Source organism: Heteronotia binoei, chromosome 12 (genome assembly GCF_032191835.1).
Source record: "Heteronotia binoei isolate CCM8104 ecotype False Entrance Well chromosome 12, APGP_CSIRO_Hbin_v1, whole genome shotgun sequence".
Classification (NCBI taxonomy): Eukaryota; Metazoa; Chordata; class Lepidosauria; order Squamata; family Gekkonidae; genus Heteronotia; species Heteronotia binoei.
The window spans coordinates 52,647,854-52,670,051 of NC_083234.1; the positions used below are offsets into that span (position 1 = coordinate 52,647,854).

Genomic DNA, 22,198 nt, shown 5'->3' on the forward strand with positions numbered 1-22,198 from the left:
AACATGGTGGTGGGTGGGGGAGAGGATATGCGGGCCCTACGGGATTTTGAACAGTTCCGCAGGGCCTGTAAGATCATCCTTTTTCGGATGGCCTTCACCGACTAAAGAGAGAGACTGCTAAGTAAACTTACCATCTACTGTAATAGCACCAGCATATTAATTTTTATCAATTCTAGAATTTGAATTAAATTGTTAAATTAATCTTTGTTTTAAACATCATTGTATAATTTAATGTATTGATTTATGTTGTTAGCCGCCCTGATGATGATGATGAGTAAAACCACAAAATCACCAACTAATCTTTAAAAAGTTATTTAATTTACTCAAGTGGCTGTGCAGAACTAATCAAAGTCAAAGCTAAATTTTTATACACCTGATTTTTTCTAAGTTTAATGGAGAACCCACCTCAGTGGGACTAAGAGGCAGTTACATTTTTCACCTGCATACAGAAAAGGCAAAACAATACACAAGAGGAAACTGGATACATGGCCAACTCTACAATGAGATGAAGCAGCCAGTCTTTTGAGGGGTATGTGTGGCAGCCTCTGCCACTGTGATTTGCCCTTGCCACCAAGCCAGTCTGATCCTAAAATGCAGAGTGTTTATTCCCTCTCTCCCTTTCTGCAAACTCCAGAGCCTTGTGCACCCCAGATGTGTGGCATATTGCGGGGGGGGGGGGGGTACTCTCCTACAATAGTGGGTAATCTCTTCCTATTCGATTTTATCTCTAAATTGTATATAGCGCCATCCCAAATTAATCTGAGCATGCTAGTGTTTTTGATAATGAACCAGAGGGATTGATTTTTTTGCATCTGGCAAATTTAGATGCTCAATAGCTATGCAATTCTGCATTTGATTTTGATTTTTATTGTGCAGCAGCACCTTTGATTCCCAGATGGTCAGAATGGTTATTCTTTCTTTGCTCCCTTCAAATGCACTTGATGGGGAAGCTGCTGTTCTCTTTCCTCCCCCCACCCCCAGTTGTCCATTACATCTGACCTTGGGACTACTTGGTACAGGGAGATAGCTGCTGTGATTTGGAGATCCTGTGCCTACCTCTCTGCCATTCTAATGAGCTCTTTAAAAAAATCAAAGGGATGTTAATGGTAAAATCTTCACATTTCAAAGGGAAGAATATTTATTATACAAAACTCCAACTCATTAGGAATGTCTCAATGTGAGAAGAAACATCTGCTACGTGTTTGGGGAGTGGGGGGAGAATTTTCTCTTTTTTCTCTTGTTCTCTCCCCCCTTCAAAGATTGGCAGAGATCAGCTAATATTTAAATTTTGTTTTCATTGAACCATATAGCACTGTTTTAATGTCTTTTCTTGTGTTCTGTTTTTGATAGTTTTTTTTAAACTCAACATTTTTCCCCCAGGATGTGCTTATGCAATTCTTGTACTGTTCATGTTTTCTGTATGTGATTATATGAATCTGCCTTATTATGCAAAGCCAAATGACCATTGGTGCAGTACTCTCTATTCTGACAGGCAGGCATGGATGAATCTTTCGTAACCCTGCTCCTCATCTCCTTTCAAGTAGAGATTCAGAGGCTGAGTCTGAGTCCATTAGTATATAACACATGCGCTCTACCCACTGAGTCATGGGCCTTCCCTGTATGGAATTGCTTTACACTGAGTCAGAACATTGTTCCAGCTACCCCAGTACTGTTTCCTCCCACTGGCACTGGCTCTTCTGAGTTTCCAGTCAGGAGTGGACTTATCTGACATCTGCTGCATATGGTAATTTTAACTGCTAGAGAGATGCTAGGGACTGAACCTTGGATTTTCTGTGTGCAAAGGCAGATGAGCCCTTTCTCATGTATCTGTATGTGTGTGTTCAGCATTTGAAGCTTATAGTACCTCATTATTTAATTGGAGGCCTTCTTGCTGTATTGGAGGTGATACATCTGGGCACAGTTATGTTATTGAGAAAGAATCAGGGAAGATCTTGTCTCACTGACCTTTTAGAATTCATTGAGGGACTGAACAAACATGGGCAAGGGTGACCCAGTAGATGTTTACCTAGACTTCCAGAAAGCTTTTGACAAAGATTCTCATCAAAGGCTCCTAAGTAACTGAGCAGTCATGGGATAAGAGGACAAGTTCTCTTGTGGATTAAAAGCTGTTTTTATCAACAGGGATCAGAGAGTGAATATTAATGGGTAGTTTCCCCAGTGGAAGGTGGTAAAAAGAGGGGTACCACAGGGTTTAGTACTAGGTCTGGTGCTTTTTAACTTGTTCATTAATTTGAAGTTAGTTTTTTAGGTGACACTAAGTTTTTAGGTGACACTAAGTTGTTCAGGGCAGTGAGAACTAGGGAGGATTGTGAGGTGCTCCAAAGGAATCTGTTGAGGCTGGACGAGTGGACGTCAGCATGACAAATGAGGTTTAACATGGGCAAGTGCAAAGTAATGCACATTCAACCCATAAGTATTTATTGATGGAGCAAACTGGCAATAACTGATCAGGAGAGAGATCTTGGAGTTGTGGTAGCTTACTCATAGAATATGTCGACTCAATGCACAATTACAATAAAACAGGCAAATGCTATGCTGGGGATTATTTGGAAGTAGATTAAAAACAAATCAGCCAGTATCGCAATTTATAGTGCATCCTCATTTGAAATACTATGTACAGTTCTGATCACCGTTCCTTAAAAAACATATTATAGATTTTGATGAAAAGGTGCAGAAAAGGGCAACTGAAATTATTAAGGGGATGGAACACCTTCCCTGTGAAGAAAAGTTAAAGAGATTCACCTCAAGGTTTAGATGGCACACTGTGTCTGGGATAGTGATGCTCTGTATTCTTGGTGTTTGGGGGAAGTAACAGTGGGAGGGCTTCTGGAGTTCAGGCCCCACTGATGGACCTCCTGATGGCACCTGGGTTTTCATGATTGTGTGACACAAAACATTGGACTGGATGGGCCATTGGCATGATTCAACGTGGCTTCTCTTATGTTTTTAAGCTCTTAGACAGCTGTATCAATCTAGATCTGGAGTGTTGGTGAAGGTGGAAGCAGAAGGAAGTTCTAGCCTGAATTATACAATTCAAAGAGTTCTGCTTTGTTGACTAGAGAGAAAGCAGCAGGTTGAGCTACTCACATTTATACTAGGAATGATTTTGAATTCTTTTCCCCACTGCCTTGCTCAGAAAAAGCCTTCATTTCATTTCCACTTCTGCCAGTATTTGTTTCTTTTACCATTTTCTGTTTCTTCACACTGATCCTCTCCTGCAACATGAATGAATGCATTCCCTACATTATTTCTGCATTGACAAATCAGCCCTGTATAATATATGTAAGTCCCGAGAATATTTCATATAAAAACTGTACCACATGTTCACAATGCAATCTACAAAACCAAGACCAAAAAGTAGCAAACTGAAACAGTTAACAGAAATAGTCTTTATTTTGCTTGTTGTTATACACCCCTGTACTCAGCTTGCTTAAAGAGTGCTCAGGGACTTGAATAGCCCATCATACCATGTCTAGCCAAGTCCCAGCTGCAAACCATGAGGCTGCTGGTTCAATCTGGTGTATTCCTGATAGCAAGCATCTTTCCCTTGGACCTCTCTTGTTTTTTTTTTCCTGACATCTCTCTGCTGCTCCTTGTGGCTGCTAGTCCAGTCCTCTGACTGCCACATGTATATGTGTGGGATCCTGGGAACTACTAGTAGCAGAGAGCTGCTGCAGTGCCACTGCTTATACAAGGACATTTAAGGCACAATAACAACATACATGGTGAAGTTGTGCATTGCAGGATGTGTCATGCATCTGACTAAAAGTCTGTGAAATAAACACAGCTACAAGAGGCTGCCAAACAGTGAAATAAGTGAGCACCTTGAAGTTTGCTCTGCTTCAGTATAAAACCAAACTTAAATGTGAGTGGACCCTCTTCCCTTATCTTTCAAGAAGGGAGGAAGCTTGAAAGAAGAGAGATATGTTTTCTCCCATGCCTCCTCCAAACTCAAAGCAGCTGCTTCATTTCACATCAGCATATCCCTGGTGAACTCTGGCTGAGATTAAGCTCTGGGTAAAATGACCTGTAGTATCAGGCCAGAGGTCTGTCTAGTCCAGCACTCTGTCTTCAGCAGCAGCCTGCTAGATGCCCCAAGACACACTCCAGCTGGGTTGTAGAGGTGGTCAGCTTCCCTCTTGGTTGTCTCTACTGTCTGTTATCCTGTTTGTGTTTGTGTGAGTGAGAGAGAGAGAGGGACTGCTTTTAAGCTTAGATCTCATCATGTTTAATAGTATTTGAGCCACTCAAGGTTTTACCCTATTGGCTTCTGTGGACACTTGCTATCCATCAAACACTCAAATTAAGTCTTGCAGAAACAGCAGTAATTCCTGGTAAGGTAACCAGCAGAGTTATGTTTAGGCCATGCGCTAAGTCAGCTCTGTGCCATATTCCAGCCAAGAGGAACATGCTGGCAGTGCCTGGCTTATCTCCTCTAAGATGGTTGTGCAGTTTGCTGACCCAGGAGGGGCAGGGCCCTGGAACTCTCTGACTCAGAGGCTACCTCATGTCTTTGTGCTCTCTGTGCCCAGTGGCTGATCCATGTGGTTTGTGGAGATGCTTGTTTGCGTTGTGAGCACTAGAAGTTTTAAATTTGTGGCTTCTGAGAGGCATTGCACTTTATTCCAATAAAAAAATAAGCTCAGATGTTTGTACAAGATAAACCTCTTGGTGAAGTTGTGCACTGCATTTGCCTAATGACAGAATTTTAGGTTCTTGTTACTGTGGCTACCCTCTTTTTTGTTGTTGTTAGGGTGCACTAAATTTTGATGGATTAAGTCTGGTCCAATTAGCTAACGAAGAACAATGGATCACATACCTTCAGCCTGTGAAGCATATGGAATTATTTGCAGTTTCAAGCTTGAAAGAGTCATTCATGGAGGAACAGCTTAAAATGCTGCTGACACATTTATGATTCACCCGTTTTTTTCCCTTTCTCTCTCTCTCTTTTGCTTTCAGTTCACTCTTTGAAATGGGGACTCTCCCACCCCCTCCTAAAGTTCTCCAGTTAAAGTCTATGCGGATAATTATAAAGGACACTTCTATTAACCCCCCAGGGCCATTGTATGTGGCCAGAATAATTCCAAAGGTAATTATTAAGTTTACACCCCTTTACAGAAGCCAAGTAGATATTTTTCCAATACTTTTCCTTTTCTTTAAAAACATTCACACTATTTTTGGCCACTCAAGTTTGTCCTTAGCTGCCTTGGCCATACCTTTAGTGCAGTGCATAGGACTTCCTCAAATTAGTTTCACTTGGCTGAGAAAACATCAGTCATTATCCATGAGCATCTCCTCCTTCCTCTGCCACTTGTATATTGCAGTCTGCAGAGAATGATGTGAGACTTTTAGCAAGAACTATCTGCATCCCTTAAAAATAATTGGAGAAATCAAGAGCGCATATTGTCCCCCCTCCCCAGTCTTATTTTTGTAGGCCTCAGTCAACATATGCTATTTTTTAATCATCAGATATACAATTAGCTGACCTGCTATGGAGCACTTTTGTGGACAGACATTATTTTAGATGCACTGGAGTGGCATCAACAGAGCTAGATGCTGACATGCTGGCTTTTATAATATGCTCCATTGGCTGCTAATATTTACTCATCTTTGCAGTAGCTTGAAGGCGAATATTTGCTGCTTCATTAGTAGCTTGTGTGTTAATTTGCTTTCATAGTCCACAGAACCAATCTATTATTTCTTTTTTGCCCCTTTTTGGGTAATATGTATGGCATTTATCATGTAGGGATCCTACCCATATGGTAAAAGCATGGTTGGAAAAAGGGGGAAGAAACTGCAGGAAGCTTTCTTGGCCATGTTACAGCATATTCATCTGTGTAACAGCAGTCAGTATATCAAGGGTTTCTTAATTTTGACTTCATAGTATGGATGATAGTGTAGGGACAGTCCATGATACTTCGTGTGTGTTTGTTTCTGGTAGTTACTTAAAAGGAGGGAGAATGCAAACCCTTCTTTAAGGCTAGCAAATTCATTGTGGCACAAGTGTTTATAAGCAAGATTGTGGCCTTTTCTGCTTCAGGCATCTGCTGAGGTATAGTTTTGCCTACAAAAGCTCATATTTCCGTAGACTTGCTAGTCTTTAAGGTGCCACAGGACTCTTAGCCTGTCATAGCAAAACAACAACACACAGCCAGTCTCCTGGAAGTTGTAAAAACAGGTAGTGATGCTCAAGCTACTGAATGAGGCAGTGTGAAAGTTGTGCAGCAGAGTGAAGGCAGACCTAACTAGATCATAAAAAACATGCGGGCAGTTTTTTGGTGCCCACTCTTCTAAAACACAAACAAACATGCTTCCTTCAGACAGGACTGGCTCCAGCTCTCTGGCTGGCTGGCTTGCTGAGATACTCTATTGCTTTGAGAAAGCACCAAAAGGAACTTTGCAGTGGATCAAAGAAAATGTAGTATTGGAGACTTATTTCTGGACAGTATTGTCCCATGTTGCCTAAAGTTAAGTGTGACCCACCACACATAAGATAGTCAGCCTCCTCTCTTGGTAGATAGGCAACTGCTGTTCTCTATTTTATTGGCACTGGAGTCTTTGAGCTTCATTTCTGTGGAGCAATTTCTTGCCTATCACTCACTTTAATGTTCCTTGAACAGGATTGTTCTTCCCCTGTCCCATTTTTGTGCAGAGCATTGGGTAGTTTCAGCATGGAGAGCTTCCCTTCCTTTGTTTAACCTTTGACCTGTGAAAACAAGAGTTAATCAAAAGTTCTGAAGTAGCTAAGAGGAAGGGGAAGTGTTTGGTTACAAATTAAATATGAGCAAGCCATGTGCCATAAATCCCCGTTTGAGCTACTAGTGTTTTAGACCTTCAGTTCCATGCGGCACAGGGTGTCGGGGTTATAAATCCTGCTTCAGTGTTCTGAAATGGAGAATTGAAAACTAAATCTGGCAGGCTGGCTTTTCTAAGATAAATTCATGTCCGTTCCCCCCCCCCCTTCTTGGTCAGCTGGTAGAAATTTAAACACAGACTTTTAAAATTTGCTGGCTTGTGGACTGGGGCAAAGCAAAAGGAGGTTTGTGATGTAAAATTAGTGCTGCAGCAACGGCAAACAAGCTGAAGGCAAAACCTGAAGTTTTGTGCTGCAGTGTACAAGCCCTTAAGGGGACAATGAGTCAGTGGGTCAGCCTGGAGGGTTGATGTTGAACTGAAAAGTACCGTACCTGTTGTTTAGATTGACAGGAAGTGAGAGGGAAAACAGCATTTTCCTGTATGATCAGCATGTGCTAGGTCCTGGTCTTTAAATGGAACTTTTCTATTGGAGCTAATCTTTGAAACTTGGTAACATAAAGGGGGGGGGGGGTAACCCTTGCTCTTTCATTGCAGGTGGCCAGATGTTCCATTTTTAATTAATAGTTGTTATGAATGGCTGGTTCATTTCACTGTTGTTTCTAACAGGCAGCAGAGGAAAAGAGGCCATCTCATAGGGCTCTGTTGCCCTGTCACACTGACAGGTAAGGCTGTTGCAACTCACCTGGAAGTGCTGCTGCCATATTGTGAGGATCAGAGATTCTGCTGGTTCTATGCTGAAAGTTACAGGAAGGCTGATCTCTCAAGCTAAACGTCAGGTTGTTGCTGGCCATGATAGGGAAAATTATCTCTGCACTTTTCCTAGAAAGTTGATCTGCTTTGCTGCCCTCGGCTGTAATATGGTGTGTTGAAAATGTTCAGCTTTAGGCACCAACAAAATAGATTTAGGTACTAATGAAATAGATTTGCAAAACTGTTTGGCATAACATATGCTTACCAGCACACACACATTCTCTCTCTCTCCCCCCCCTCTCTCCCCAATATAAGACAGCAGCAGTCATGATCAAGATCCTTCTGATCATGAGCTTATATTCATAACCAGAAGCATTAGAATTTGCGTGAAAAAATATCAAGCTGAGACTCTTCCTGTAATGAACCCTGCATATTAATGGGATCACCTTGTCTGTTTTCTTTGTGGAATTTGGGGAATGCTCCACCCTGCCTTAGCTGAGACCTCTTTGTGGTACGTGAGTAGAAACTCTCCTGATGCTTGGGCTGAAATGCTTAGTGTTAGTGGGCAAGTTATGCTACCAGGATTATTGACACTGAATATCTCTCTATATATTTTGATATTGGTCCAAAAAGGACCAGATAGAAATATCTTTTTAGTGTCTAAGCATCTCAGCACTGAGATCTGCGCAGATTTCTGGATTACGCACTTGGCATGGATTTCAGAGTCACATGCCTAGTGGAGCTCTGAGTATGATGGTAGGGAGTACCATCTCTGAGTATGATGGCAGGGAGGTGTTGGTGTTCTTCTATGCTGGAAATGGCTACTTAAGCTCTTCAAGGGCCTGGTCACCCTTTTTCTTGGTGGCTTCCGAAGTCAGACAATTGGTCTGTTTCAAGAACATTAACAGTACATGTCACCTATATAATTCTTTCAGTATTTAAAACATCTTACACAAAACCAGATTTTTTTCCTACAGATGATGGTTCTCTCCACACACACCCCTCCCCACCCCCCGGGCATTGATTTCTTGTCGCACCAAGCAGGTCAATATGTTGCCCTGCCAAAATGGAAAAGTTCTTTTGTTGGGCCAGTTTGGGGGTGATTTTCACCCTGAGTTCTGGCTGGGAGGGAAGAAGCCAGCAGTAAGATCCCCGCTGTCTTCCCCTGTGGGGTTTCCCGACTCATTGAAATTGGCTCATGTCTCCAGATAACTGCTTAAGGCAGAAAGTCTGCTGTGTTTTTTCCCCAGATGAAAGGGCAACATGGGCTCTCCTGGGAACTCTCTGGCGGCACAAGAGCCTATTTAGAGAAAACGGAGCCAGAACATGGTTGCTTAGCAAACAGAGCCCAGGTCCCCAAAGGCACTCTCTGTTACATTTGATACTTACACCTTAGAGAGAACCATCAGCTGAGCGTCTAAACCTTTTGTTAGATGTCCTAGCTTTAGTGCCTCAGTGTGTGCCAATATTTCTGTTGGCTGTTTTGTTAATAAACTGACTGTTTGAAATTGTTATATTCCCAATTTTCTGGAAGCCTAATGTCCTCATACGTTGCAAGATCCAGTTCCATTCCCCAGGTAGCAAAGGTGCCTGAGGTGCCTGCGTTGCATTGATGCCATCTTCAAACTAAAAAAATATCAAGCATACAGATTTCTTGTGGCACACTGGTGTGCCCTTCCCCCCGGTTCAGATTGACAATTTATTTACAGTTTTTCTCCTGATATAGCAGTGACATTATACTGAAAATCACATTGGGCTAAGAGTGACACATGGAATGCAGTGAGCCTGGGAGACAGCAGATGAGGTTAATGAAATAAATCAGGAAAAATGACACACTGGGTTCTAAATGGGGTGGAGGAGAGCACGGTTTCTTTCTCTTGGGTACTTGCATCAGTGTAGGTGTCTGCTGCTAGAGCTGTGATGAAATGTATTTGGGCTTTAGGCAAGAGAAACTTCTGTGGGGGGAGCTGAGCATTCTGAAATGTGAATTTTGGCATGCCATTTCCTCTCTTCTGCCTGAACAAGTGCACGTTGCAAAAACTGCAGTTCCTGTCATGCCCTGTTCTAGTTATCCCTCAACTTCTCATTGGAACCTTTTAAAAGATATTTTATTATAAGATGCACCTCTTATCCCCAGGCAAGTTGAAGTGTGCCTTTGTTACTGTGCTTTTGTGAACTTGCAAGGTATACAAGCACCCTGGCCTTCGTGTGTGTGATTGTGGTGAAGAAACGTGATGGAAACATTCCAGAGTATGGTGTTGCTATTGTAAAAGAGTGAGAAGGGAGGACTTTAGTGATGAGGCAAATCATGTTGGCCATGAATTGCAGACAGTGACCTTGGTTGAGTTGCACACTCAAACTAGCCTAACTCACAGAGTTATTGTGGAAAGAATGCAGGATAGCTCCACGTGTTGCTTGTTGAGTTTCTTAGAGGAAAGAATGCTGATGAGTGTGAAAGCTAAGTGCAAAATGAAGCAGGCATTGCATAACTTGACACCCAAAAACAATGTATATATGAAGGGCTTTTTTTGAGCAGGAACACATAGGAATGGAGTTCCAGCTGACTTGGTGTCAGAGGGTATAGGCTGATATGCAAATGAGTTCTTGCTGGACTTTTTGTACCAAAAAAGCCCCGTTTATATGTCCCTATTGGCCAATCTGAAACAAGTATCACGAAACTGAAGAGGCCAAAATGTCGGTAATAGGACCTCACCAGGTAGAAGCAACTGAAGTGGCTAACAGTGCACACACTCATTTTTATTAAGAAGGCTGGCTACTTTCTGGTCTTGTGAGGAAGGTTGTGTAAATTTTTTTAAGGCTGCATATGCCTGCAATGACAGAAGATGTTTGGTGAAAGAGGTCTCCTTCCCTAATTCTCTTTTAAATTCCTCAGGCACTGCAACCAGCAGCTCTAATGGTTTGGCTGAGTTAAATGATTAAAAAAAAATTCCTTGATTGTCCAGGAACCAGAAAGCAAGTGAGATGTTACTTTTTTACTGGTCTAACTGGTCTTGGTAAACACTGGAAGTGATTTAAGGCAGGGGTGGCCAACGGTAGCTCTCCAGATGCTTTTTGCCTACAACTCCCATCAGCCCCAGCCAGCATGGCTAATGGCTGGGGCTGATGGGAGTTGTAGGCAAAAAACATCTGGAGAGCTACCATTGGCCACCCCAATTTAAGGAATGTTTTAGAGACTTACTTGTATCCATAAAGGACACCTTTCTCCTTGCTCTGCCTTGCTTCGTTTGGTAAACTTATTTACTGGGCTGCTGAGTGACAGCATTCACATGGGACTTGGGTCCAGCATCCTTGAAGGAAATGGAGTGTAAACCTATTGCAGTGGGTGTACTGAAGCCATGCAGGAAGCTCTGTGGACTTCTTTGGTAAGATACAGCACAGCTGTGAATGGTTCCCGCAGCAGAGTGAAACAGCCCCTCTTTTGAAGTGGCATAAATCTGGGCTTTGGTTTCAAAACTATAATCCTGCCCCGGTCAGATATTCATCAAGCAGTTCATGGAAGGATTTGGGAAATATTCTAAGCTGGCTCCTCCTTTATATATATATATTTTTGATTGGATTGCATCATTGATTTGTGTCTCTTTTCCAGGACCATTCTGGTCTTCTAAGTATCATTTATTTTATTTATGTATTTTGTTTGTGTTGCATATGGTGTTGCTGAAGTTGACCACAAAAAAGCTCATTCTTAACTTTATATTCTAGAAACAGTCAAGGCTGTGTAGAAATCAGATTACATAGTTCCAGTGTGCACAGTTGAGAGAGATGCACTTTGCACGTGCCCAGAGATGCATTCTTCTTGTTTGTGTCAAATTTAAACAACACAAATGTGTATCAGTATTTCCTTAAATATTTATGCCTGCCCTTCCACCTGAGTTTGGTTGTTCCATTTCATAGAGGAAGCACTGTTTGTGTGTGTGTAAATGTCTCTTCATGCACGCAAGATGTGACTTGTGAAATAGGAAGTCCATTGATTCAAAGAATGTCTGTTACAAAGACCTCAAGTGTGGCTTTCCCTGAATTATGCTATGATTAAATACAAAAAGCACCCTTTCTCTCCTGCTTCAATGTATTTACTATGTTAATCTCTGAGCAAGGCTTATGCTCCAAAGAGCCTGCCTCTTTCGGGTGCTCTTTAGGGAAGCTCTTAACTCTGAAGTTTATGAGACTTAAAACGGGAGTCAAAACTTTATGGTCCCTCTAATCTCCCTGGAATGTTTACATTCTATGCCGAACTCAGAAGAATTATCCTGTACTGGTAATTGTATTTCTGCCTGTTAGTAGTCAGAAACTCTTGGAGCTTATTAACGGATGTGATAATACTGTCACAGAATGTAAAAATTTCTTATCAGCAAGTTGTTGATAAGCAACTTTAAATTTTATGGTAGTCTTCCCAAGCTGTGGGCGGATGCTACTAGTAGAGCTCTGTTCACATTATCTGCTGTGTCTGCTGCATCTCACTTCATTTGTTACTGCGGCCTGACCATTGGGGCACTGACTTCTCCGCAGCTGATAGATGTAGTTGTGTTGTAGCGCAATGCCTTAACCCTTGTTGACATTTGATTTTCCCTGGCAAGGAGGCGCTGAGATTGTGTGATTTTCTGGGCTACTGGACCTCAAGAGAATTGTCCAGCTGAATGTTTTCTGTATTATTATACCGTTAACCCAAAACCAAGCATGGAAGCTTCATACAAAACCCCAATAAAGTAATCTTGGTGTGCACATCAGTGGTAGTTTCTGACTTTGTGGAGTGAATGTTTCCCTGAAATACATGCATGTGTCAGTCAGAATGTCATGCCTTTTTTAGTGCTGATCTTTTCCCCACTGGCTATTATGTAACAGAATGAAGAGGTATGATGCTGACAAAGATCTGACTAAGATAATGCTGATTTGGCAAAAATTGCATCAGTGTTATGCTTGCTGTAATGCAATGCAGAATGATTTTTTTTTAAAAAAAAATAGTAAAACATGGTTTCTTCATTGTGTGTGTGTGTGGTTTTCCCTCCAGTTATCTCCCATGGTTTGAAGTTTTTTATAAACTGCTGAACATCTTGGCAGACTATACAGCAAAGTGCCAGGTAAGTTTATGAAACGCTCAGTTTTCTCTGTATGTGAGTGAAATTTTATTGGCAACAAACCTATAGGTCAGGTTCAGACCTGACCTATTTGATGTCACTCATTCCAGAGATTCCCAGATCTTACACCTATGAAAATGTAATGTGTATGTATTTTAACTTTTAAAAACCTCTTTTAATTGTTTTAATTATGTATGTTTGGGAGGGAGGTTGATTTCAATAGTTGTATAATGTAATTTTATCATGTATGTTTTAAATTGCTAGCTGCTTTGGTGGCCCTTGTAAGGGCGGAAAGGCAGAGTATAAATGTTGCAAATAAATATATAGTCAGTCACAGTTTGCCGACTTCTGGAACTCAGTGTCAGTGCATCTATTTAAAATGTACTGTTTTGATCACTAGGATAGCCAATGGTATGAACTCCTGGAAACACTTTATAAACTGCCCATCCCTGAGCCTGGCACATCTGTGCATCTCAGCGTGGTAAGTAGCATATGCAGTATAGCAAAATGGAGGCAGCATCTCCATCTTTAAACAGAAAGCGAAAAGGTGTCCCCCCTATAGTAACATTTTTAGTATTTGTCTGATAAATAGCTAACTCAACTTTAAGACGCTGTCATGAAGAATAAAAGTACAAATCTGTTGGAAAAGCTAAAACATACACTCAAATATTGAAATCTGCAGTCCCGTGCTATCTCAGTCTGCCTATGCCTGTGAGTTGGAAGGGGGGGGGGCAAGACATTTTTTTTTTAAGTGAATGATAAATTATTCCATCAGTATTCCTTTTGCTTGGCAGGGTACAAGAAGATGGGTCCCAATCTCAAGGAGGTGTCAGGATAAAAATGACGGAAGGGAGGAAAACGATGCTAGAATTCAATGAGGGGATAATTTGCTTTTCTGTCTAATCATGCGTGCTTCCACTTAGTTTCAGTAGAGGGCAGGGACTATGGGATTGTGCCAAAGAAAATATGGGTTTGTGTGTGTGCGGGAATGAAGAAAGTAAGAACAGTGACATCATGCAGGTTTTCTGGGAGGCAGTGCCAGGCAAATGTGACAACAAAAGAAGAGCAGTTCAGAGCAGCAGAAGACCTTTGGACAGTTGAAGAAGGTGGTACTAGTGGAGAGGTGAAGAGGGGAGGCAACACTATTGAAGGCTCTTGCTTGACTTGTAGAGGGTCTTTCAAGGAGTGAATCAATTTCATGAACTTAGGGCAGCCTCCTATTTCAGTGCTGTTGAAATGGGGGCATTTCTATCTCATTTCTGAATTGGTGTTAACACGCAGGGGAAGAATTTGCTTCCTAGAGTTGCTGGGTTCTTGCTATTTACAGCATTATAAATCAGCACATACCTTGAGTAGTTAGAGCAGAGGCTGAGGCACTGGTGTAACGTATTCCGGAAGTGCCCTCCCACATCCCAGATCAGGAATTAGTTTCCTCTTGAAGAGAAGCTCTGTGTAGAGCTTAAAGTTGGGAAGGTTTGAACTCTCTCTCTGCACCCTTTTGAATGAGGTAGTGCCTTTCATAAGGACTCTGTTTTATAAACCGCACAGTGACAGAAGTGCTTTGCTGCCATCTCAACAAGGACAAATTGGATGGGTTGTTAGGTGATTTTAGTGGAGCTTTGCAGAGACTTTCTGAATGGTGGCATCTGTTTTCTCAGCTGCGATCATTAAATCAAAGTCTGAAAACTCTACTCAGTTTAGAGTTTCCACACCTACCACTGACTCCAAACAGCTCCCTTGTTGCTTCGCTCCATAATGTCAGTCGACAGGTAGGAGTTGTTTGGTCTGGTGTTAGAGGCAATCTCAGCTGCAGCGAGGCCAGCTATCCCTCACACAGCATGTGTGTCTGATACAGAAGACAGGCAGGGTGAGAGGTTGGTATGTTTTGGCCATTGCATTCCAGTGAGCTCAAGGAATGCTCTTGACCTCCCTTTGCCTTAGACATTTCATGAGCAGTGGAGCAGGAAAAAATATATATCAAAGCAGAGCTCAGAAGCCGAGCTTGTTTCAAGCCCTGTCTTTCTTAGCCTGGTGGGTTCTAAACCAAGTTTTGTACCATCCCAACTTATTACCATGCAGCAGCTCTCCCTGCACCCTCACTCTCTTCCTGGCATCCAGCCCCTTTCTAACAAAATTAAGACGAAAGGTTCGTGGAGCAGTGGCTATTTTGATCTTTTTTCATTTTAGGGAGTGAACCTTCTTTTACTTGTTCAAGTCTGTATGCTGCTCACAGGGTGCTGTAATGGCTGATAAACAACAGATATTGGACAGGCTTATAAAAGCACAACAGTAAACAGCATTCATACTACAAATTACAGCCCTGCTGTGCCATTACATCAAGTTCGTTGTGAGTGCTCTGTACTAAAAAGCATTGCAGTTCTGTCCAGAAAATCTACATTTCAGGTCATATAAAAGTTTATACAAATCACTTAATTTTGTTTCTGCTCATCATGGCAAAGGGCTATGCTGCGGGGCACTGAAATTCTGATCTCTAGAAACCCACCCAGCCTAGCTCCAGCTGTAGTGATTCTACCAGCTTCTGTTTCTATCAGAACCAAAAGTATGTGACTTAACTTTGCATTTTGCACCTTAGAAACGCAACACTTCAGGGTTTTGTTTTCTTTTGTTGGTTCCATTCTACCGGAGTGAAAATTCTGGAAAACTTCAAAACTTACCCTTCGACATCAACCAAAATCATGAAGATGACAGCATTTTTTGTCTTCCTTGGGTTTCTTCTATGTTGCATGTTTGGGGACGAAACATAAGCCAGCACACAGACTACTTGTTTAGCTAGGCATGGGTGGGGGCAGAAATTAGTTGCAGACATGTCCAGAAACAATGACTGTCGAGGAGGGAGCAATGTAGTTTTGTATGTTAAGGTTTTTACTGTATTATTTTTAGTTTATATTGTGTTGTAAGCTGCATCTCTGAGACGCTTCTCCTTCTTTCCCAGCACTCTTACTTTACTGTGCCTGACATCAGAGAACTTCCCAGCATACCTGAAAATGTAAGTAACTTCCTGGACCATCACACTGGCCAGAGCTAGCTTCACTGGAGGGTCTGTGAGATGCTTGAGATCTCAAACTGGGGTCAGTGTGACCCTTCAGTCTTAGCCTCAGTACAGCTGTAATAGCTTCCATTTTCAAAATTGACTTCAGTACAACTGTCTTAAAAGCCTCAAAGAAACAAGTCCAGTTGGAGTGTAGCTGTACATTTATCTTAAAAAACAGATGAGGTAAAAAGCCTATCAGACCACAGTTTCTAAAATACTGGAATCTGCATTGTAAAACCTGACATGTACTGAAAGGGGAAAAGTAATAAATCTGGTTTTTTAACCATGCATGGAAGTCTTTGCAGAGAGCAGTAAACAGACTCCAAGTTTCTGTGTCCAGGCAATTGTCCCCAAAATCAAGTAATGTGCTCCCTCTGCTGGCTTCAAAAACTGACCTTCTCCCCTTCCACAGTGAGAAATAATAAAAAAAACAGTCATCCAACATTAAAAAGGCTCCATAATTAAATTGGACTAACAGCCCGCTGAATGCTGTTAGTAAATGTTTTTAAAATGCCTCATGGGGAATCTGAAGCAGAATAACCTGCTGTGACTCATTGGAAGGAAACTTTTGACATAATCAACGGGGCAGAAAGTGCATCTGCCTTTTAGAGGCTCCAGAATGATTGGGCCAATTTCACTTAAGAAGCAGAAGCAGCCCTCTGGACCACATGGTGAACACTCTGGGATTGAGAGCCAGATGCTTGGGTCTGGTGCCTGCTAAATGACTGTTGATCAGGACATTGCCTGGATAGGAAACCTCTAAGAGCTAAAGGAAAAGCGGAGCAAAAGAGCCAGTGTGTTGAAAGTCTTCACAAGTCACTGTGGTGTACTAGTCAGCATGCTTGACTAGGACTGGGGACACCTGGGTTCAAATCCCCTTTCCCCCATGAAGTTTACTGGGTGCCCTTGGCTGCATTCAGACATCGTAAGCAAACCACAGTTTGTGCTTTTGTTTCTTGCTTTCAGCCAGGATTCAAAATCTAGGTTTACTCCTTGTTTATAACCCTGCTTTGTAGGCAAGAAACAATTGCAATTTGTTGAAGTACCTTATTCTGTTCAAAGACCAGAGAGGAAGAAATTTCAGTAGTCAAGCTATGGAGCCATGCCTTGTTGTTAGGTTGAAGGCTTCAGCTTGAAATACTTAAGTAAATAGGGTTAGGATTAGTTTCTGGTGGTGATCAAAGGTAGGATCCTTGCCTTGGGATATTCAGGTTATGAGACATGCAGATATTAACTGGAAGTGTACAGTAAGTGAGCTGCAGCATAATGAAGCTTCCAACTCATAATATCAAGCTCTTAGATCTTCTTCGTGGTCTCTGTGCATTCACACATATGGGTAATCCGCAGGATTGGCCCCGACCTCGGAGAGTTCAAAGCAATCTTGATCGTAGATCTGGCGCGCCTCCCACTTGTCCTGGGAGGAGACAGCTACTGCGCATGCCTGGACAAGGGGGAGGTGCTTAGCCACTCAGTTTCTTCCTTACCGCCGACCGGATCGCACCTTCCTCGTTGATCTCCAACTTCTTCATTGCAATCTCCAACAACTACCTTCTCTTCGCTTCAATTCTTCATCTTCTACTTCTCCTGGTATCGTATAAAAAAAAAAAAAAAAAAAAAAGCCTCCTCTTACTATCTTTCTGGACTTTCCCCCTCCCTCCCCCCCCCCCCTCCCGGGCGGATGGAAGGAAGGGACAAGATAAGCTTTAAACGCTGTACCAGCTGCTCCTCAAAAATCCCCTCGTCCGACGGCCACTCTCTTTGCTTGTTCTGCCTTGGAGAGGCACACCGTCCAGACTCCTGCGTGCACTGCAGCCAATTTGGCAAACAGGCCCGCAAGAACCGCGCCGCGAGACTCAAGAGCCACCTCATGGAAACCTCACTCCGACCGGCCATGCCGCGTGGCGGACAACAACAACCCGCGCCATCTTCCCCACACCTCGTGGGAGAGGCGCAGTCGGCAGCTTCCGTGGCACAGACTCCCTGTAAGCCTAAGACCGGCAAGCACTCTAAGAAGTCGGACGACCCCAAAAAGCGTCGCCGCTCCGATTCCGCCCACTCGGACCCGACGGGCAGCACTAGCTCAAAAAAGCATAAGACCCGCCCTCTCGACTCGGCCTCGAACCCGACCACCAAACCGAAGGCCTCGAACCCGACCGCCACTGCCTCCGGATCGATGCCGAAGACTCCGACGTCGAAGTCGACGGCAACACCGTCAATCACTCCGTTGGAAATCATCCGCATCTCATCAAAGTCGCCGTCCATTCCGAATTCCCCACCAGACCAGCTGCTGGATACGCACTCTACCGCATCCGTTAGGACCCACACTCTCGACCCCACTAAATTCGTAGATCTCTCACAGCCGATAGACGCCCACGCGCTCACCAGAGAACCCTCGACCCCGAGAGATCCCCTGACTAGACCTCGATCTCACAGTCGCAAACGCACCAGGTCCCGCAGTCGCCGACACACCAGGTCCCGCAGTCGCCGCCGTACCAGGTCCCGCAGCCGCCGCCGCACCAGGTCCCGCAGTCGCCGCCGCACCAGGTCCCGCAGCCGCCGGCGCTCTCGCAGCCACCGCAGGGGGAGACACTACTATTACTCTCCATTGAGATCTAGGTCTCCATCCCCACGGCACCGAAGACGGCACCGACGATCACCATCCCATGATCGCCATTACCACAGCTACCAAGAGTCTCCGCGCTACCGAGATCGCACACACAGACTCCAAACTGCTTCGATCGAATCGCTTCACCATGACGACCCTACGGACCTCGGCGCCGAACCGAAGCTCCCGTCACCACTAGAATCCCTACACACGGCTCCCAAGACAACACAGCCCGACCTACCTCAAGGAACCGACGACGGATCCGAGGAGGAACTCTCCGACTCCGACCACTCTTCGGGTTCGGACCTACAATCCCCAGACTCCGACATAGCCAAGCCAGCAGACTTATCACCGTCTGAAAGCCCAAGATCCTACCTCGACCTGGTAGCAAACATGGCAAGCTCGCTAAATCTAAAGCTCAATACGGACGCCCCCAGAGTCTCGGACGTCGTTTTTGATCTAGTCCACGCGGATCTTCCATCCAGCTCTTCTCTCCCAATGCTCCCCGTTCTACTAGAAACACTCAAAGAAGCATGGGACAAACCGGCATCGGTACCGCCAACATCCAAGAGGGTTGAAGCGCTGTACAAGATACACGCACCTGATTCCAAGTTCCTGTTCACCCACCCGGCTCCGAACTCGATCATTGTACATTCGTCCTCGAAGTCGAAGCAGACTAGACACCCGGTACCACCAGAACGGGAGGGCAAAAAACTCGACACCATCGGAAGAAAGATTTACGCCCTCACTACAGCCACAACCAAAATCCTCAACTACATGGCATGCTTCTCCGCATACACCCACAACCTGACCACCTCCCTCGCCGCATTGGTACCATCCCTGCCCGAGGCATCCCAAAAGTCAGCCACCACGACCCTGCAGGAGATGGCCAGAGTAACCAAACAGCAAATCAACACTGCCCGTCACGCTGCACAGTGTTCCTCCAGAACCTTGGCCTCAGCCATAGCACTCCGCAGACACGCGTGGCTCAGGTCCTCCTCCCTCCAACCAGACATCAAATACAAAGTTGAAGATTTGCCCTTTGATGGCCTTGGCCTGTTTAGCTCCTCTACAGATGACATCCTCACATCTGTAGACGATGGCAGGAAGAGGGCAAGACGACTGGGAGTCTCCCAACCTCTGACCCAAACCAATCGACAAAGGAACTGGAGGTCCAACCAATACAAAGGGAACAGATCCCCACGACAACAGGAACCATGGAAGCGCAAACCACCGCAGTCCAAGCCTTCCTTTCAACACAGACGCCAAACAACCAAGAAACCTTCAACCACACCCAAACCGTCTCTCTGACCTCCCTGCCCCGAGCCGTCCAGTCTCCCTCCATCAGCCAAACCCATCAACACGACTACAACCATTCTACACTGCCTGGAGGACCATAACATCCGACGCCTGGGTCCTCGCCATCATTCAAAGAGGCTACCTAATAGAGTTTACGTCCACTCCAAAGCACCACCGGTTCCTCACCACACCCCCGTCCGCACCCCTGCAGACGGAAATCGCGTCTCTGCTGGACAAGGGCGCGATAGAACCAGTCCCACCCCAATACCATCGCACCGGCTTCTACTCCCGGTACTTCCTGGTGCCAAAAAAGGACGGAGGACTCCGACCCATTCTCGACCTCCGCAAACTCAACCTACACATAACCTACAAGAAATTCCGTATGGTCACGCTTCAGGCAATCCTCCCGCTCATCCCAGAACGAGCATGGATGGCGTCCATAGACCTCCAGGACGCCTACTTCCACATTACAATCAACCATCATCACAGAAGATTCCTCAGGTTTGCCATAGGGAAGCAGCACTTCCAGTTCTGCTCCCTTCCCTTCGGTCTCTCCACAGCACCAAGGGTCTTCACCAAGTGCATGGCAGTAGTAGCAGCCACATTACGCCAGCAACAGATATCAATCTTCCCGTACATAGACGACTGGCTGATCGTCGCCCATTCCAGGGAGCAACTACAACTGGACGTCTCGACCACCCTCTCCACCCTGGCCACCTTAGGCCTCCTAGTCAACCTCTCAAAATCCAAACTAGTCCCTACCCAAAGGATCCAATTCATAGGAGCAGACATCTCCACGCTCTCACAAACGGCTTTCCTACCTCAGGACAGGGCACTCGCCATAATGTCACTGGCCAACACTATCATCGCCCAGCGTTCCCAAACAGCGCTCACCTTCCAGAGAATGTTAGGCCTCATGGCAGCAACCACAGCAGTTCTGCGGTTTGCGAAGCTGCACATGCGTCCCCTCCAAATGTGGTTCGTAAGAACTTTCCGCCCTCACACACAACATCAATCCACACTGCTCACCCTTCCACTACACATTGTACCATCCCTCAAATGGTGGACCAAGGAACATCACCTCTACAAGGGCATGCCATTCAAGCAGACACCGCCCTCGGTGATTGTAACCACAGATGCCTCCAACTGGGGATGGGGAGCCCACTTGGAAGACCTCACGGTGCAGGGCCAGTGGACAGACTACGAACGCTCTCTCCACATAAACTGCCTGGAGCTCATCGCAGTGCACAAGGCTTTGCGGTCCTTCCTCCCATCGCTAAGGAACCAGCACGTCCAGGTCACCTCCGACAACATCGCCACAGTCTTTTACATCAACAGGCAGGGCGGCACCGCCTCCGTCAGACTCTGCAAGAGAGCCCTAGCCCTGTGGCACTGGAGCATAAGCCAGGGCATCTTCCTCACGGCCGTACACCTACCAGGGGCCGAGAACACCCAGGCAGACGCCCTGAGCCGCCACTCCACCAACAACCACGAGTGGTCTATCAACAGCCGATACATCAGACAGATATTCAGCATCTTCGGACAACCGAAGATAGATGTATTTGCTTCACCGTCAAATGCCCAATGCACCCGCTTCTACATGAGAGGTCCTCCATCCCACCTCTCCAGGGGGGATGCCTTCATACAAACTTGGAAAGGAACACTCCACTACCTCTTTCCGCCCATTCCACTTATCACCAGAGTTCTACAGAAGATTCAGGTAGACCACACAAACTGCATCCTCATAACTCCATGGTGGCCGCGCCAACCCTGGTTTACGACCTTGCTGCTCCTGTCCAACAATACCTTCATCCAGCTCCCTCAAACACGGGATCTCCTCTCTCAACAGGGCGGCAGGGTCCTTCACCACAACCCGGCATCGCTCAAATTAACAGCCTGGAGAATCAGTTTCTAGACTTCCCTCCGGAGGTCCGTCAGGTCCTAGTGAACTCCAGAAAACCATCTACTAGGAAATCCTATCTATTTAAGTGGAAACGCTTCTCACACTATGCCTCACAGCACAACTTCGACCCCAACCTCGCCACTATACCTCAGGTACTAACTTACACCTTAACGCTATCCAGAGCGGGTCTGTCGTATTCTTCCCTGAAGGTACACCTGGCAGCCATCTCTGCCTTCCACCCCCGCATCGATGGCACAACGGTATTCTCTCACCACGCGACCAGAGCTTTCCTCAAGGGCATCATTCGCCTACACCCACCAATCAAACAAGTTCTACCCACCTGGAGCCTGTCCCTAGTCCTGAGCCAACTCATGAAACCACCCTTCGAGCCCATGGCCTCCATCCCACTACACCTGCTGTCATGGAAGACGGCACTACTTACGGCCCTCACCACAGGCAAGAGGGCCAGTGACATCTGCGCATTCAGAGCAGACCCACCGTATACGATATTTCATAACAGTACGGTGGTCCTCCGACCTGACCCGACCTTCCTACCCAAGGTCGTCTCTACCTTTCACCTAGGAAGACAGTCCACTATACCAGCCTTCTTCCAGCACCCCGCGGACGCGGGACAAAGGGCACTCCACAACCTGGATGCACGGAGAGCCCTAGCCTTCTACATAGACAGAACCCGCCAAATCCGTAAAGACCCTAGACTCTTT

The 22,198-nt window shown here is 45.1% G+C and overlaps 1 protein-coding gene across 12 annotated transcripts in view; it reads left to right on the plus strand.

Moving 5' to 3' along the window:
- Positions 1–22,198, plus strand: part of DENND1A (DENN domain containing 1A) — a 373,611-nt gene that overhangs the window by 209,264 nt on the left and 142,149 nt on the right. For all 12 annotated transcript variants that reach the window (XM_060251436.1, XM_060251437.1, XM_060251442.1 and 9 more), the window contains exons 6-8: positions 12,551–12,620; positions 13,018–13,098; positions 15,571–15,624. In XM_060251436.1, the coding sequence (XP_060107419.1) occupies positions 12,551–12,620; positions 13,018–13,098; positions 15,571–15,624 (205 nt within the window). The remainder of the gene's footprint in view (positions 1–12,550; positions 12,621–13,017; positions 13,099–15,570; positions 15,625–22,198) is intronic.